The following is a 20,053-nucleotide window of genomic DNA, read 5'->3' on the forward strand; positions in this document are numbered from 1 at the left end:
CGGGCCCGCAGGGCACGCACTGCAGGGGGGCCCTGCGTTGTGGGGGGCCCCCCCAAAATTTACTCGAATAAATAATTAAAGCGTTTTTATAACGTGAACGTATAGGAGTTTTATTTTGGTAGTAATTGCAGCCTACCGTGTTTGGCGATTATGACCATATTCTTTTTTTTTTTGGGAAAAGTTCTTAATAAATAAATACGAAATAATTACATACTATTAAATTCCACAGTACTAATTCACGATTTTGAATGAAAAGGTGAATCCCCCATCTAATTATGCGGTGAGGGGCCCCGCCTCGCCACTGATAAAACGGCATCATTCAAAACTGCAAAAGGTCTACTATTATTACTTATGTGCGCTTTTAGCTAGTCTTTTCAACCAAATAAAAATAATGTTTCAGTCCTTTAAATTAATTACTAACAAAAAAAGACATTTGTTAAATGCACACTGATGTTTGTTAGTTCGTTAAATGCACCGGTGTGTAAAGAAAGTGGCAATAATCCTTTCAGTTAAAATCTGAAGACTTATTTTATTCATGTGGAGTACTCCCCTCATTAGCCCAACCCCCCTCCCGGAAAATCAAACAAGCCCCCTGGGTCGCGTGTTCTGGCAGTGGACTGAGTCCGTTATAACCGGTTATGGTCTATTACTGAACCGATACCGAATCGTCCTTGTCTGCATCGCGATGCATCGTAAAAACGATTAATTTTGACACCCCTAATAGGCAGGTTCGGTCTCACACTGCTACCCATATGGAAATATGAATAACTATTTCAAAAAGATACCCAGACTGCTATGAAGAAAATATAGAAGCTTGACTCTTAGAACTTTTAAGGGGATGCCCAACTCTCCCTTGAAGGTAAAATTAATTTTATTTAATTTTATTTTCTTTATAGCATCAGATCACAACAGAAGTCATTTAAGTTTACCTCTCCTATAGAAAAGGTCAATACATTATTCTTTTATTAAGATGAGAGTATTGAAGTGCACATGACGCTTGCAGTGATATTATCATTGATATTAACATCTGCCGCCTCACTAAATGAGGACATAAATACATGCACAATATCTCCAGAACTGCTCTGAGACTCACTTTTTTTCATTTGACTGAGCTTCATTTGAGTAAAACATTACACTTGTTCAGTAGAATGCATGTACTACAACTAAAGTTAGTAAAACCTTGTTTTTAAGGAATAATCACATGCATCATTTATGGGTGGGACATGCCACACCAGTTATTTTTTCATGGTTGCTATTGTCCTCATCCCTTCTCTGAATCATCATTTTACGTTTTCAAAATATTAGACATGTTAAAACACAGAATTTGGTAACAATAAAACACAAGGCTTGGAAAAATGAAACATTCTATAGGACCCTAAACATACAATTTTTAACTTTCAAAAAATTGAGGTTAAGTTGTTTAAGCTTCATGATTATATTTAATGATTTTAATTAATTAAAATCATGATTAGCCTTTAGACAATATGAAAAAACAAATGCAATCTTTCACGAATGACAGATTTACATCATAATAAATAAAATTGTACAATCAAACACAAGTTAAGTTTTGAACATTACCAAATGCAAATATACCTATTTTGAACATTACCAAATGCATATTTTAAATGGTATATCACAACAAATTGGCTTAGGACAGTGTCAATGACCAGCCAAATTAGAAAAAGAACTCCAATCTTGATACACAACATACAGAGTTCATTAACTAAGTCTGGTTTTCACCTCATGTTTTTGTTCAGCTCAACTTTAGTCTATTGTCATACAACTTACCTCAGTATCTCCAAATTACATTTCATATTTTTCAGCCCAGTGCAGAGCAACTTTACTCCTGAATCCTGCAGATTATTATTGCTCATATTCAGCTCTTTTAGACTGGTATCTGATCCAAGAACTGTAGCCAGAGCTGAACAGCTTTTGTCTGTTAAGCCACAATCATTGAGCCTATGACGGAAATAAGATGACAGAATAATTAGATTGAATACATTTGCTAAATGCAAACAATATATGAGTTGATTACAATTAATTATACATTTGAAAGTGCAAGTTTCATGATTTTAAGGAAAGCATTACTGAGCAAATTCTGATTAAACACCTTAACTATTGTGAAAACGTGCTCAACATTGTCTCCTCTAAAACATGTAAATACACAATGCTCTTTACAGAATGCTCACAAAAAATATGTACAGAAATGTTTGAAGCAGGTACCACATTGACCCAGTATTTGGTACTACTGGTACTGCAGAAAGGCTGTAATTATATATTCAAATAAATCACAATCACTAGTTAGCTGATTATCTGTTGACATTTACTGCACACATTTGAGTGGACATTTGATGGACTAACCATTATCATTCAAAACACTTTTCTCATATGTCAAACCTCAGCATCCCTGAACAAAGCACTTTCTGCTACCAACAAAAATTGGTTTCAATGAGAACAAAACTTTTAATTCACAGCTAAAGAAAAACACAAGAACTTTCTTTTTTATTGTATTTACCAGATTTTCAACCCAGGCTCATTGGCAATACGTGACTCTGCCTACATTTCTGCAGAACCTGAAATACGTATCTCCAGGTACATTTGGCTGCACTTTTCGGGTGAACCGTCCACTAGAGGCGCTAATGTGTATTGTTTTCCTCCGTTTTAAATACACGTTTATTAAAGGTTAGAAAGCAAATTAAACAGTGCTCGGTCTTCTCAGCATACAAAACGTTTGTATTAAACTTGTTAATTCCACATTTTTAAGGTGCCAAAGACACACGTCTCGTCTGGATTTATCCTTTAACTTCGATGGAGAGCAGTTGCGTACAAATACCACGCAGCATCTTCTACGGCAATTACGTCACCAGCGAGGCTCAGTTCGACCAGTTCACCTGATACGTGTACATCTTCAAGCAGGTAAGTGACCGCAACAATCTTTTCATTATTTTAATTATTTCAGTGTTTCTACATCACTTTCATGGGGTCATGTGTTAAAACGGAAGCTTAGTGGAACAGTTAGCACGGCTGCTAACGTTAGCCTACGATTGACATTAGCCTAAGCATTACCACTGTAACTGTAGTTTTACTATAGTATTTGTAGGATATGCACACTAACCACTAACTTACTATGGTTTTACCACTGTAACCGTAGTTTTACTATAGTATTTGTAGGATATGCACACTAACCACTAACTTACTATGGTTTTACCACTGTAACCGTAGTTTTACTATAGTATTTGTAGGATATGCACACTAACCACTAACTTACTATGGTTTTACCACTGTAACCGTAGTTTTACTATAGTATTTGTAGTATAAGCACAGTAAACACAACACTTACTATGGTTTTACCACTGTAACCGTAGTTTTACTATAGTATTTGTAGGATATGCACACTAACCACTAACTTACTATGGTTTTACCACTGTAACCGTAGTTTTACTATAGTATTTGTAGTATAAGCACAGTAAACACAACACTTACTATGGTTTTACCACTGTAACCGTAGTTTTACTATAGTATTTGTAGGATATGCACACTAACCACTAACTTACTATGGTTTTACCACTGTAACCGTAGTTTTACTATAGTATTTGTAGCATAAGCACAGTAAACACAACACTTACTATGGTTTTACCACTGTAACTGTAGTTTTACTATAGTATTTTTAGTATAAACACAGTAAACACAACACTTACTATGGTTTTACCACTGTAACCGTAGTTTTACTATAGTATTTTTAGTATAAGCACAGTAAACACAACACTTACTATGGTTTTACCACTGTGACTGTAGTTTTACTATAGTATTTGTAGTATATGCACAGTAAACACAACTCTAACTATGGTTTTACCACTGTAACTGTAGTTTTACTATAGTATTTTTAGTATAAACACAGTAAACACAACTCTAACTATGGTTTTACCACTGTAACTGTAGTTTTACTATAGTATTTTTAGTATAAGCACAGAAAACACAACTCTTACTATGGTTTTACCACTGTAACTGTAGTTTTACTATAGTATTTGTAGTATATGCACAGTAAACACAACTCTAACTATGGTTTTACCACTGTAACTGTAGTTTTACTATAGTATTTGTAGTATATGCACAGTAAACACAACTCTAACTATGGTTTTACCACTGTAACTGTAATTTTACTATAGTATTTTTAGTATAAGCACAGTAAACACAACTCTAACTATGGTTTTACCACTGTAACTGTAGTTTTACTATAGTATTTTTAGTATAAACACAGTAAACACAACTCTAACTATGGTTTTACCACTGTGACTGTAGTTTTACTATAGTATTTTTAGTATAAGCACAGTAAACACAACTCTTACTATGGTTTTACCACTGTAACTGTAGTTTTACTATAGTATTTTTAGTATAAACACAGTAAACACAACACTTACTATGGTTTTACCACTGTGACTGTAGTTTTACTATAGTATTTTTAGTATAAACACAGTAAACACAACTCTAACTATGGTTTTACCACTGTGACTGTAGTTTTACTATAGTATTTTTAGTATAAGCACAGTAAACACAACTCTAACTATGGTTTTACCACTGTGACTGTAGTTTTACTATAGTATTTTTAGTATAAGCACAGTAAACACAACTCTAACTATGGTTTTACCACTGTGACTGTAGTTTTACTATAGTATTTGTAGTATATGCACAGTAAACACAACTCTAACTATGGTTTTACCACTGTAACTGTAGTTTTACTATAGTATTTGTAGTATATGCACAGTAAACACAACTCTAACTATGGTTTTACCACTGTAACTGTAATTTTACTATAGTATTTTTAGTATAAGCACAGTAAACACAACTCTAACTATGGTTTTACCACTGTAACTGTAGTTTTACTATAGTATTTGTAGTATATGCACAGTAAACACAACTCTAACTATGGTTTTACCACTGTGACTGTAGTTTTACTATAGTATTTTTAGTATAAGCACAGTAAACACAACTCTTACTATGGTTTTACCACAGTAACCGTAGTTTTACTATTGTAACTGTGATTTTACGGTGTACTATTTGTAAAGCACAGTAACCACAATGCCTACCACACTTTTAAATGTTTTTTGTGAAGTAATTGTAATTCAGTATTTGTTTCTGTCTTGCAGTTATGTCAGATCACCTTCTCCAGCAGCTCTTTTAAGAAGCCATCTCTGGTAAAAGCCATCACTGTATGAACTGTAATCCATAATTAATGTACACATAGTTTTGCTCTCTCTCTCTTTCTGTGGTTCATCATGACATTTTTAAAATCTCATAATTTTGACCAATTCTGTCAGAAAGCTGCTAGAATGAACAGGGAACTTGAACTCAAAGCTCCCAATGCTGATCTTGAAGAAGCTGTGAAAGAGGCTGAAAAGTCCTTCTATGATTCAATCTTTCACAGTAATGTTGAAGACATTTAGCTATAACTGATTTGCTTTAATCAACGCATCCTTATTTTAGGTGTTAATAATACCTTTCCTTACAGTCCTTCCTCTCAAATATTTTGGTCACAGATTTTGTTTAACACATTGTCTCAACATGTGTGTATTTCTCTTTGTTTCAGGGTAAAGGGAAGACTAAAGGAAGGCCTGTCATGGGATTTGAATTGGGCCATGTTGTGCATTTCTGGAAAAGACCAAAAGCAAAGGCAAACATTCCAATGGTATGTCAATGTTGGTCTGAGCACCTTGACTGAACTGTACTGCAGTTACATTTTGCACAGCATCTGTACATACCCTACAGCCCCATCAGAAACAACAATCAACAAAGTGTCATGTCGAAGTATTAATAATTCATACAATTTACCAAGCCAGCAAATGTATATGATATTGTACAAGTGTACTCATATAAAATTCTATGATTTTTCACTTGTACTTGTGTCAATGGCCATTGCCTCAACTCTAATGTTAATTGTGTCCATTGTAAGTAGTCAGAGTGTTTATACCAATCCAGTTTATATTAAGTCCATCATATTCTCTCTACATTAACCTTTACAAATTTTCACTGCCTCTTCCTGTTCTAACAGTACATGATATCTGCCCACACCTCAGAGTCTGCCTTTCTTTCTATGTTGATTTTTATTTAACACATCTGTCTAAGAAGCACAAGTCTGGAAATGCTAGTTTATCTTGACACAAATCAGATCATTAGTAAATTTGGCCAAATCAGATTGCTTAAAGCTGTCCTTACCAAGAGCAAGAACAACAATAAGAACTATTTTAGCATCCACACCAACTGACGATAGCGTTCTGTTTACTATTATACATGCTACAGTCATCTGCCATCTGTTGTCAATGTTTTTGTTGTTCATCATGTGATAAATTCTCTTTCTTCCTGTCTTGCAGGATTTCTTGAAGACTACTTATGTATATAATACATATAGTGATAGTGACAGGAGTGCCCACAGTAGAGATGGGAGTGTTGACTGTAGAGGAGAAAGTCAAATAATAATAATATTATAATTGTTATTAACCAGTAATTTGTCTTGCATTTAGTCACAATAGAAGCAAACAACGATTACAGGAGAGATATATTTTGAAGGTAATAATTGTAAAATATTGAAATATTGTTCTAATCATTGTTTGCCTATTAGTTTGTTAAACAGAAGCATTGAATATTATTTGGCATCTTAACATCTTCTGCAAACAAATTCTCTTTTTGTTTTTGACTATTAGACAATCTTTTTAAGGGGTTTTCTATTGCCTATTTCTTAATTACCTCTATGCAAATGCATTTCAAATACAATCAACTGCTTGTTTTGTCTTTTTTTTTCCGTAATGGCACAAACTGGAGAGAGAGAATGCTTCTTCTGGGAACTTTTTATCTGTGAAAAGTTTGATATGTCAATAAACATTGGGAAATGACTACAAAATGTGTGATTCATTATTTTTTATTATTCTTATAGTTCATCTGGCAGGTCTAAGAATTGCAATTTTGTAAGGTCCATTTCCAGGAAACAGAAGTGATTAATTGTTTACCCTTAATACACTGTAAATGTTACAGAAGCACAATTAAACAGTAGAAAAAAGCTTCATGTTTAATCATTAGAGGTGCATGTTTTTTGTTTTGAAAGCAAATGAAACATTTTGAATTATTGTTCACAGCAATTTATATCAAAGTTTTGAGTTTAAATATTGTACATAAATTTATATTAGTGTGAACATAATTTACTATGGGAACCATTATGCCCTTATTTTAAAAAAATAAAATAAAATAATCCTGGTAATCAATAAATCTATTGCTGCATCAAGTTAACCAAACTATCCAATCTGTTGTTCCAGTTTTATGTTGAGTGGGGACAAATAAATATTGAACTGATTATCTGTATTTGCCACAAGAACCCGGAAGATCATGTCATAAATGACCATATTTGGACAAGCAAACGAGACGACTCTGTTCAATTTGGTTGCCATTTGGAACTCGCTGTGATTGGACTATCTTTAAATCCAAATGAAAAACAACGCTTAATGTTACAAAGTCCGTGTTGCTCTTATTACATCAGTAATAACTTCAGTTAACAACGAAGTGTTGCTATGTTGTGAGAACTTCCTAATTTACCGAGATCGTAACCCTAACCCTAAGCAGATCTTAATTAAACTACAAATAACAGCGCCATTTTTTTTCGTGTTCTATAGATAGAATGGCAGAGGTTTGTGGGTAATGTAGTTTAAATTTTTTATTAATAAAATAGTGGAAAATGCAATCTTTTTTGAACAAAGGTTTATCTAAACAAGTACACTGTGCAAATATCTATGACATATTTCAGAGGCATGCTGAAATTTGGTTTTTTACTAAGATCATTTTTCAAAACACCTTTATACCACTTTTCCATGAATGTTTGAAAACTGTGTCCAACAATATGTAATTAACATAGCATAAGTAGTTGTCCTGCCAATTTTCTCTTTGACATTATAATCAGACACTGATTTACAGCCATTTGAAATGTTCATTTTTTTGCTCTTCCATGGGACTCTACTGGGCCCCTGGGGATTGAAGGGCAGTCAAAACACACAAATCTATTCTCATCATGGACAACACACTGTGCTGAGTCACATTTTTTAGATTGTCTTTTCAAAAATTTGCCAATATGTAAGTTGAAAGTCATAGTTTTCTTAGAATAAGAATAGACATTTCCTAATTGAATTGTGTCCATTTATTTCATTAGATCAGGAGCAAGAATTGAGTGATGACAGGAAATGAAGACACCAGTTTAAACAATCAATACATATTGTGACACTTCTTTGTACTATCACACAATGTCAGTGTGTCATTCAGTAAGACAAGGTACAGACCGTGTGGTTTATGCAAAAGCTATACAATTCATGCAATGCAAAGGATCATAATATAAAAGACATCATTTGTATCTTTGTCAAATATTCCTCATCTTTGTCCATCTTTGCAAAACATCAGTAATGTGCATGCTCATCTTATTTATTATACAGTACAGGATTGATGTTGATCTTTCCCTGGTCCATCACCCTCAGCTGTGCATAAAGTGCCTGTAGCAATATACTGTAGTCCATGTAGTCTCTTCTAATGAATCTTTCAGCCTTGCCTTCATGTATTGAATGTCATTAATATGACCAAATGTCGCATCTTAATTAAAACACTCATGGTAATTATGTGTATTGTTTACACAATTAAATGGTGTATTTACCAAACAACATTCCTAATAAAGAATATTTACCATACTTTATTATCCAATACTTTGTGCTACATCATAAAGACAGCTAAAGTAGCCTATTAAGACAAATGATATTCAAGAGAAATAAAAATGCGTTATGTTAAAACCATATTATTTTAACCAGATGAAGCCTCCCAAATGCATGCATGGTTAAATGTCTTGAGCATCATAGAATCACATTCAGTTTCCTGCTCAGAGCTCTCTTGGTTTTCTTCCTCTTGCTTGCTTATCCATATCCCTATCTTAATAATCTCCTTCCATGTCATGAACAATTTGAAGTTGTTATCCAGCACACTGCAGTACAACTGATAAACAAAAGACATGTGACCAATTTAAATCATATCACTTTATTATCACAATACCATGATCACATGGTACAGGCGGTGACATTTTTTGTGTGAAAACTGCAGCATGAAAGTATAGACAACAAATGTTCAATGTAGGCAACACACACATATAAGGGACTCAATACAGGTAGAGAACAATAAGGTAAATAGTATGCTATACACAGAGAGCATGAAATTAAAACAATAATCACAGTACGCATACCTTTGCAGTGCCGTGTGGAATGAATCAGTTCAAACAGAATGTCATGGTGCAGAATAATAGCCAGTTAGAGTCCAGACAGTGCAACTGATAGAGAGCAGTGCATATGAGCTTGATGTGCTGTGTATTGTTTCTGGTATAAGTTCAGTGCAGTCTAATTGCCAGTGGAAAAATGTGTCTGCTGGTGCAGGTTCTGCAATAACTTCTGCCTGATGGTAACGATGAGAGTAATCCATGGCTCTGGTGGCTGGAGTCTCTGATGGTCCTCTGTGCTTTCCTCACACACCAACTGATGTAAATATCCTGGAGGGACATAACATGTACTTAGGGTGTTGTAAATTAATAAACAATATATATTTTTATTTTTAATTGTTGCATTGGACTTACCATTGATTCTTGTTGGAGATATGAGCCAAACGGATCCCTTCACAACTATTTTGCAGTTGTTCATTTGTGAAGTTTACTTTTCTGGGCCGTAACATCTGAGCTGTCACAGTAGAGTTGTTCAGGAATGCAGTCTTCATCGCAGTTAACTGGTGGTTTCAGGCTGCAATGCTGCATCTGGTGGCCATTGAATTGATATGGTCAACTGGCTTCACCCTCCTTCAAACAAACAGACAAAACAATAAGTCAACAATAATTCCAGAGAAATAGTGTTGATGAATAGGTGCAAGTGTCAGTACTCACCATATTTGGCCAATCCTGCCCAAATTCCAGAGATGATAGCACAGTTGATTTGCCAATTCTAGGAGCTATTAAAAAAAAAAAAAAGTGCATGTGAAAAATGGTAACGGCTGTCTTTTGAGAAATTAACATCAATTGCTATACCCCATATAACCCTAACCCCAACCCATATAACTACATTGCTTGAATACATACATACCAGTAGAAATGTGCAAATTTTCAGCTCAGTGTTTGGGCACAAGAAGACCATGTTCATTCCTCATTCATCAGGATTGGATTGCCGGGACTGATTTTCTTTTCTTTTTTTGGTCTTCATCTTTAAAACAATACAATATTTATTGACCCAATTTTTTTTAGTATTATTGTTGTTTAAACATATAAATTAAGCAGTTACAATTATATACTTCAAGCTCAAGTTCCCTGGCAACTCTAGCAGGCTCCTGAGTTCATCTGTATGCATCAGATTCAGAGTCTGAGAAAAGGCCATCTTGCAAACTCTAAGCTTCTATTTTTCAACAGAGCACAAAATAATGTGTTAAGTGAGGGAGTAAAGAAATAAGATGAAGAGAAATAAGCAGAATTGTGTAAGTTTAACAGAATGAGAAGCAAGCAGCATTAGAAAAAAAAAAATTATTTAACAGCAAACTAAAATGAATTATTTTAAATATGATTACCTGCTGATGGTTTTGTTGTAAGTAGTTTAAAGGCCTCTTCACACCAAGGATGAGTCCACACTGCAGCTATTTGACATAAAATGACACAGAAACAATATGGTTGGAATCTCTTTCAGAATTTTTTTTTCCAGATGTTGAACAATGAAAACATTGACAGCCAATCAAAAACCACCACACAAATAGCCTGAGCATTTAAATGCAGACAACATAACTGCAGCATACGCTTATGATAAAAAGAATGTTATTTTCTGTTAGTGTGAAAAATAAACAATTAAAATAGTCATTATAATTCTTGCTCTTGGTGTGAACAGCTTTAAGTGATCTGATTTGGCCAAATTAACTGAAGGTCTGATTTCTCACACGACAAGTTAGAGATAGGAGTGAGTGTTGACTAGAAGAGAAATTTAAAAAAAATAATCAGTAGACATGCAAGGCTTGGTAAATTGTATGAATTATTAATACTTCGACATGACCCTTTGTTGGTTGTTGTTTCTGATGGGGCTGTAGGGTATGTACAGATGCTGTGCAAAATGTAACTGCAGTACAGTTCAGTCAAGGTGCTCAGACCAACATTGACATACCATTGGAATGTTTGCCTTTGCTTTTGGTCTTTTCCAGAAATGCACAACATGGCCCAATTCAAATCCCATGACAGGCCTTCCTTTAGTCTTCCCTTTACCCTGAAACAAAGAGAAATACACACATGTTGAGACAATGTGTTAAACAAAATCTGTGACCAAAATATTTGAGAGGAAGGACTGTAAGGAAAGGTATTATTAACACTAACAATAAGGATGCGTTGATTAAAGCAAATCAGTTATAGCTAAATGTCTTCAACATTACTGTGAAAGATTGAATCATAGAAGGACTTTTCAGCCTCTTTCACAGCTTCTTCAAGATCAGCATTGGGAGCTTTGAGTTCAAGTTCCCTGTTCATTCTAGCAGCTTTCTGACAGAATTGGTCAAAATTATGAGATTTTAAAAATGTCATGATGAACCACAGAAAGAGAGAGAGAGCAAAACTATGTGTACATTAATTATGGATTACAGTTCATACAGTGATGGCTTTTACCAGAGATGGCTTCTTAAAAGAGCTGCTGGAGAAGGTGATCTGACATAACTGCAAGACAGAAACAAATACTGAATTACAATTACTTCACAAAAAACATTTAAAAGTGTGGTAGGCATTGTGGTTACTGTGCTTTACAAATAGTACACCGTAAAATCACAGTTACAATAGTAAAACTACGGTTACTGTGGTAAAACCATAGTAAGAGTTGTGTTTACTGTGCTTATACTAAAAATACTATAGTAAAACTACAGTCACAGTGGTAAAACCATAGTTAGAGTTGTGTTTACTGTGCATATACTACAAATACTATAGTAAAACTACAGTTACAGTGGTAAAACCATAGTTAGAGTTGTGTTTACTGTGCTTATACTAAAAATACTATAGTAAAATTACAGTTACAGTGGTAAAACCATAGTTAGAGTTGTGTTTACTGTGCATATACTACAAATACTATAGTAAAACTACAGTTACAGTGGTAAAACCATAGTTAGAGTTGTGTTTACTGTGCATATACTACAAATACTATAGTAAAACTACAGTCACAGTGGTAAAACCATAGTTAGAGTTGTGTTTACTGTGCATATACTACAAATACTATAGTAAAACTACAGTTACAGTGGTAAAACCATAGTTAGAGTTGTGTTTACTGTGCTTATACTAAAAATACTATAGTAAAACTACAGTCACAGTGGTAAAACCATAGTTAGAGTTGTGTTTACTGTGCTTATACTAAAAATACTATAGTAAAACTACAGTCACAGTGGTAAAACCATAGTTAGAGTTGTGTTTACTGTGTTTATACTAAAAATACTATAGTAAAACTACAGTCACAGTGGTAAAACCATAGTAAGTGTTGTGTTTACTGTGTTTATACTAAAAATACTATAGTAAAACTACAGTTACAGTGGTAAAACCATAGTAAGAGTTGTGTTTACTGTGCTTATACTAAAAATACTATAGTAAAACTACAGTCACAGTGGTAAAACCATAGTTAGAGTTGTGTTTACTGTGTTTATACTAAAAATACTATAGTAAAACTACAGTCACAGTGGTAAAACCATAGTTAGAGTTGTGTTTACTGTGTTTATACTAAAAATACTATAGTAAAACTACAGTCACAGTGGTAAAACCATAGTTAGAGTTGTGTTTACTGTGTTTATACTAAAAATACTATAGTAAAACTACAGTCACAGTGGTAAAACCATAGTTAGAGTTGTGTTTACTGTGTTTATACTACAAATACTATAGTAAAACTACAGTCACAGTGGTAAAACCATAGTTAGAGTTGTGTTTACTGTGTTTATACTAAAAATACTATAGTAAAACTACAGTTACAGTGGTAAAACCATAGTTAGAGTTGTGTTTACTGTGTTTATACTAAAAATACTATAGTAAAACTACAGTTACAGTGGTAAAACCATAGTTAGAGTTGTGTTTACTGTGCATATACTACAAATACTATAGTAAAACTACAGTCACAGTGGTAAAACCATAGTAAGTGTTGTGTTTACTGTGCTTATACTAAAAATACTATAGTAAAACTACGGTTACAGTGGTAAAACCATAGTAAGTGTTGTGTTTACTGTGTTTATACTAAAAATACTATAGTAAAACTACAGTTACAGTGGTAAAACCATAGTAAGTGTTGTGTTTACTGTGCTTATACTACAAATACTATAGTAAAACTACGGTTACAGTGGTAAAACCATAGTAAGTTAGTGGTTAGTGTGCATATCCTACAAATACTATAGTAAAACTACGGTTACAGTGGTAAAACCATAGTAAGTGTTGTGTTTACTGTGCTTATACTACAAATACTATAGTAAAACTACGGTTACAGTGGTAAAACCATAGTAAGTTAGTGGTTAGTGTGCATATCCTACAAATACTATAGTAAAACTACGGTTACAGTGGTAAAACCATAGTAAGTGTTGTGTTTACTGTGCTTATACTACAAATACTATAGTAAAACTACGGTTACAGTGGTAAAACCATAGTAAGTTAGTGGTTAGTGTGCATATCCTACAAATACTATAGTAAAACTACGGTTACAGTGGTAAAACCATAGTAAGTTAGTGGTTAGTGTGCATATCCTACAAATACTATAGTAAAACTACGGTTACAGTGGTAAAACCATAGTAAGTTAGTGGTTAGTGTGCATATCCTACAAATACTATAGTAAAACTACAGTTACAGTGGTAATGCTTAGGCTAATGTCAATCGTAGGCTAACGTTAGCAGCCGTGCTAACTGTTCCACTAAGCTTCCGTTTTAACACATGACCCCATGAAAGTGATGTAGAAACACTGAAATAATTAAAATAATGAAAAGATTGTTGCGGTCACTTACCTGCTTGAAGATGTACACGTATCAGGTGAACTGGTCGAACTGAGCCTCGCTGGTGACGTAATTGCCGTAGAAGATGCTGCGTGGTATTTGTACGCAACTGCTCTCCATCGAAGTTAAAGGATAAATCCAGACGAGACGTGTGTCTTTGGCACCTTAAAAATGTGGAATTAACAAGTTTAATACAAACGTTTTGTATGCTGAGAAGACCGAGCACTGTTTAATTTGCTTTCTAACCTTTAATAAACGTGTATTTAAAACGGAGGAAAACAATACACATTAGCGCCTCTAGTGGACGGTTCACCCGAAAAGTGCAGCCAAATGTACCTGGAGATACGTATTTCAGGTTCTGCAGAAATGTAGGCAGAGTCACGTATTGCCAATGAGCCTGGGTTGCAGATTTTCCATGACTAAAAAAAATCAGGAATAAATTTTCCAGTTTTTCCAGGATGCATGGGAACCCTAGATAAATATATTTGTCAGATGAAAGCAAACAATGATTAACTTACAGAGCTCTTTTGGAGGTTTTGATGACTGCTGATAATCGAATGAGACACTCGTCTGATTTCTTGAATTTCTGAAGCTCAAACTCCTCCAGCTCCTCCTCTGATGTCAACAACACAAAGGCCAAAGCAGACCACTGGGCAGGTGAAAGATCAGCAGATGAGAGACTTCCTTTGCTAAGGTGGGTCTGAATGTCTTTCACCAGAGTTTGGTCGTTCAGTTCATTCAGACAGTAGAACAGATTGATGGATCTCTCTGGAGACAGATCAGATTCAAATTTCTGCTTGATGTACTGAACTATTTCCTTTATGCTCTTGTCGTTGTCATTTTGCTGTGTCAACAGACCCTGTAAGAGTCGCCGATTGGACGGGAGTGACAAACCAAGGAGGAATCGAAGAAAAAGATCCAGATGTCCATTATCACTCTCTAGTGCCTTGTCCACTGTAGTCTTGAGCAAATAAATCATGGTTTCACTTTTGCGAAGAAACATACTTTTCTTTTTTATGTTTAGATGTGCATAAAGAGCTGCAATAAACTCTTGAATGCTCAAGTGAACAAAGCAGTACATGGTACCAAGAACAATCCCAGTTTCCTCCTTAAAGATCTGGGTACACATGCCTGAATACACTGATGCCGTATAGACGTCAATACCACAGGCTTTCAGATCTGTCTCATAGAAGATCACATTGTTTCTTTCCAGCTGATGAAATGCCAGTTTCCCCAGTGAAAATATGGCCTTTTTATCCCAGGAAACATCTGGTGTATATTCTCCATCATACTTTCGTCTGCTCTGCTGGATCTGAAATCTGAGAAAGTGTGTGTACATTTGTGTCAGAGTCTTGGGAGTGTCTTCAGTATTTGACTGCAGAGTTTTGAAGACATCATCAGCCTGATTGTTTTTCACAACATTTTTTCTTTTCGCCTTTAAAATGTTCTGAAGAACAGTGGCTGAAATCCAGCAGAAGACTGGGATGTGGCACATGATAAAGAGAGTCTTTGATTGTTTAACATGATCAATGGTTTTTTTGGCCAGATTCTCATCCGTGATTCTTTTTCTGAAGTACTCCTCCTTTTGTGCATCATTGAATCCTCGTATCTCTGTCAGCCGGTCGATACAGTCAGGAGGAATCTTACTGGCAGCTGCTGGTCTGGTGGTGATCCAGATGAGAGCAGAAGGAAGCAGATTTCCCTTGATGAGGTTTGTCAGGAGAGCATCCAGAGAGGTTGGTGAAGATACATCATGCAACGTCTCATTATCCTTAAAGTTTACAGGAAGTCGACATTCATCCAAACCATCAAGAATGAACAGTACTTTTTGGTTCCTTCTTGTTAGGTTCAGTTTTTTTGTTTCTGGGAAAAACTGAGTTATAAGGTCCATCAAACTTAGTTTTTCTTTCTCCTTTAAGTTCATCTCTCTGAAGGGAAAAGGAAACATGAAGCTGATATCTTGATTTTCTTTTCCTTCAGCCCAATCCAGAACAAACTTTTGCACAGAGACTGATTTTCCGATGCCAGCAACTCCTTTTGTCAGTACAGTTCTGATCTGCTTGTCTTGTTCAGGTGCTTCAAACAAATTTTTGCATTCAACCTGTATTTCTTGTGATTCATGACGTCTGGAAGTAACTTCAATCTGTCTTACCTCATGTTCAATATTGACCTGTTCACTACAACCCTGAGTGATATAGAGATCTGTGTAGATGTTTTTCAGAAGTGTAGAGTCCCCTTGTTTTGCAATTCCTTCAAACACACATTGATACTTCTTCTTTAAGCTACATTTTAGCTGATGAATGAAGAACAGCTCATCTAAATACAGGGACAAATTTTTTTTAGCATTTTAGTTTTACTATTTTCTCCAATACATTTATAAGTGACAAAGTGACAGATGATCATCAGTCTCTTACCTTCTAGAGTATCAGCAGCTTCATCTTGCTTCATCTCTCTCAGGAAGTAGAGTGTGAGATCAAGAGCTGCTTCTTTGATACTGCATCTGTTCTCATTATAATCCTTCACAAAGTATTGCAAGTCTTGTTTTTGTAATATATTTTTAAACTTTTCCAGCTCATTCTTCAGAAACGTGATTATTTTGCTTTCTAGATCCTAAAATCAAAGAAAATATATTTGTACTTTTACATTTTTGTGTGTGTTCTAAAAGAAAACATAAATGATCAAGACAAATCAGAAATATATATTTTTTGTTGAATATATTTGCAAGTGTTGTTTAGTAAACTCTTCTGTTTGTTATAAATGTAAACATTATTGAAAATGTGTTTCCTACCTGGAAGATCCACAGGAGATTGTCTTTTAAATTCTTGTAGTTCCTGTGAGTCTGGATGTCTGAATCTACTGTCTCACACTGAATCCTATTAGTGAATAAAATAAAGTATTGCAATTTCAGGAAAACTATTAGAGAAATAGTTTGCAAATATTTTTTTTCCCCAAAACAGATAGCAATAGCAGTTTAAGTTCAGGATCTATTTAGGTATACATTTAGGTAAATATTAGGTCTCTCATTGTAATATTTTCTGTCCTATAAGCAAACAACATAGTGGCTGGTGAATTACAGTTCTTCTCAATCGATTTGACACATTTCTCCAAACTCAGGTCACTGTTCTCAACAAAAATGTTAAAACAGTGAGCTGAACACACTTTGCAATTGTCTTAAATGGATTGTATGTTTCATTCATTTCATTTAAATTACACGTTATGCAAATAATTTTCTCAAAACAATGTGCACAAAACTCTCAAATGTTTTTAACAAAAGTTAACACAAATTAAGTTTTACACAAATCACAGACATTTATATACCATTTGTCCTAACACAACAAACAAAACTCATTCATTTGACTCAAGTCATTTGTCATTCTATCAAATAAACAATTTTTTTTATCGATCTGCCCTAAAATGGTAACTATTCGTAGAACTATGTTAATTATACACAAACAACACAGGAAAATAATTTTTCCTAATCGTTTACACATTTCACACAGTTGTTTTAGAGTAATATTAAAAGAGAACATATACAAAGAGCAGGACCGAATATGCAAAAAATAACTTACACAATAATAATGATAACAATATCGATAGTACATGGGGTTAGTCTTCCTGGGACAACTTCTGTGATAAATACCTTTTTACATACGTGTTAAGATACTTTAGTTTTTATCACTACTGTAGACAATAAGTGTTTATACCCAAACTATAAGCTTTTATCCCAATACTTTTGTTATTTAAATGTCTGTAACAAAGAAATAATGATGATTATGTTGTTAAAAAGACTGTTTGTGTTACTCTTTCTGAATCAGCTGCAGCAAGAATGCAGGTTTGAATGTCTTTAATACCCGTTTCACATCATAAGTGTCAGCGGAGCGTGTGAAAAAGTTGTAATAGGCACCGCTGAATCATTGTCATTCAGGAATAAGATTGTGTGGCTGTTTGAACAGAGATTGAGATTTTTTAATGATTAATCATGCAGCTCTAATGACTGAAAACACTGAAAAATGTTTTGCGATGATATCATCACGTTCCCTTCCGGGAACTCGAGCCGCGTCTAGAAACGCTATGGGGAACGCCATTGGCGGGCCGCACTCTGAATCATGTCTTACAACCAATGAAATGACGGGAGTGACGTCACAGGCGCGATGACGTCATCGACCAGGAAGTATAAAGCACGTGCGTTTGACGCCCGCGGCAGCTTTTGTCATTCAGCGAGAGCGCTCTGTGTCTGTCTGTCTGCCATTTCTGCTGTTTTTTGTGCCAGTTTGCACACCTTTTATTTGAGTAGAATGGCTTCAAAACAACCTAAAAGGAGTTTGGTGGCTGTTAAGAGGCATAGAAGGTGTGTTCCTCCCTGCCAACGTTTCATAGTTGGTGGGGATACACACAGTCTATGCGTGGTGTGTTTGGGAGCGGAGCATGCACAGTCAGCCCTCGAAACGGGTGACTGTCCGCAGTGTGAACGTTTACCGCTGCGGTTGCTTCGTTCCCGGAAAGCCCTCTTCGAGGAGGGGGCTTTCATTAGCGTGCCTCGCGGGTCCGGCCCCGCTTCCGCCGAGGCGGAGCGGCGTCGCCACTCGTGGGGCTCGCAGCTCGACCTGCTGGAGGGTTTGGAGACGGGTGACCCCCTATCTCCTCCCTCACTCAGCGGCGCGAGCGATCTCCTTCTGGATGAGGAAGCCTGCACCGCGGCCTCTTCCCCCCCAGAGGAGATCCCAGAGCTCCACATATCTTCCTCCGAGGAGGTTGATGTGGATATTGAGAGCCTGGAGGAAACACCACAGCCACCCCGTACGCCTCACTACGAGGAGCTCGTGGAGGTGCTGACTAATGCGGTAGCCAAACTAAACATCTCATGGCCCGCTGAACAAACTCATGAGCCGCAGGCAAGCAGACTAGATGATCGCTTCCTGCGGACAAAGTCAGCACCCCCCACACGGAGCCTTCCCTTCTTCCCTGATCTTCATAAAGAAGTTTCCTGATCATGGGGGAAGCCGTACTCTTTCCGTCTCTACCACCCCACTGAGAGCTATGCTAACGTGGGGGGTGCGGGGGAGTACGGTTATAGGGCGATGCCACGGGTCGAACAGACGCTTGCGGGCTATCTGGCACCCGGTTCGGCATCGACCCTGAAGGCTCCGTCCTTGCCCACCCAGCCACTCAAAAACACCTCTATCATGGTGGGCAAGGCTTATACGGCAGCAGGTCAGGCTGGTTCATGTCTTCACACCATGGCCATCCTTCAGGCCTACCAGGCTGATCTGCTGAAGGAGTTTAACGACGGCGAGGAGGTTAATATATCAGAGATGCGGCGCACAGCAGACCTCGCCCTCCGCGCCACCAAGGAGACCGCCCGTGCAGTGGGCAGGTCTATGGCAGCCCTGGTGGCCGCGGAGAGACATCTCTGGTTGTCCCTGTCCGCACTAAAAGCCAAGGACAGGGCAACGCTCCTGGACGCCCCAATAGAGCCCGGCTCCGGCCTCTTCGGTGCCTCGGTGGACACAGTTGTCGCCAGGCACCAGGAGGCCAGGAAGCAGGCAGCGGCGTTCAGGACATACCTCCCTCGCCGTGTTTACTCCTCTGAGGCTGCTGGACGGGAGCAGCCTCGACCGTCAACGAGCTCCTCGTACAGAGAGGCACAGAAACAGAGCGTTGCCGCTCGCGCTCCTCCGGTCGGCAGACCTAGAGGACGGGGCCAGCAACGCTCTAAGCCGAGGGCCTCTAACAAAAGGCCCGACCTGAGGGTCGTCCTCCAGTCAAAGAGGTCCTCGGCTAAACGGCCCTGACGGTTATGGCCCAGGGCCAATGAGGGCAGCCCCTCTCGAGGGGGTCTATTCGGCGCCACTCAGTGTGGCCACCGAACCCCCTCGCGGCCCTCAGGAGATCTGTCAGCTAACCCTGCCAGCGTTACAGGGCGCGGCAATCTCCCACGAACATCATCTAGCTGTTCCGCCCGGAAACGTAGCGGCCCTAGAGAGTTCGCAACCCCCACGGGGGTCCTTAGAGAAACTAGTTCAGGAGCTCCCTGCCA

The 20,053-nt window shown here is 36.9% G+C and overlaps 1 protein-coding gene across 1 annotated transcript in view; it reads right to left on the reverse strand.

Moving 5' to 3' along the window:
• Window positions 1-18,544, reverse strand: part of LOC141337913 (NLR family CARD domain-containing protein 3-like) — a 110,709-nt gene extending 92,165 nt beyond the window's left edge. The window contains exons 1-6 of the mRNA XM_073843488.1: window positions 18,471-18,544; window positions 16,805-16,889; window positions 16,431-16,626; window positions 15,434-16,332; window positions 14,535-15,391; window positions 1,789-1,959 (exon numbers count right to left, since the gene is read on the reverse strand). Of these exons, the coding sequence (XP_073699589.1) occupies window positions 1,789-1,959; window positions 14,535-15,391; window positions 15,434-16,332; window positions 16,431-16,626; window positions 16,805-16,889; window positions 18,471-18,544 (2,282 nt within the window). The remainder of the gene's footprint in view (window positions 1-1,788; window positions 1,960-14,534; window positions 15,392-15,433; window positions 16,333-16,430; window positions 16,627-16,804; window positions 16,890-18,470) is intronic.
• Between the last annotated feature and the right edge of the window lie 1,509 nt (window positions 18,545-20,053).

Source organism: Garra rufa, chromosome 7 (genome assembly GCF_049309525.1).
Source record: "Garra rufa chromosome 7, GarRuf1.0, whole genome shotgun sequence".
Classification (NCBI taxonomy): Eukaryota; Metazoa; Chordata; class Actinopteri; order Cypriniformes; family Cyprinidae; genus Garra; species Garra rufa.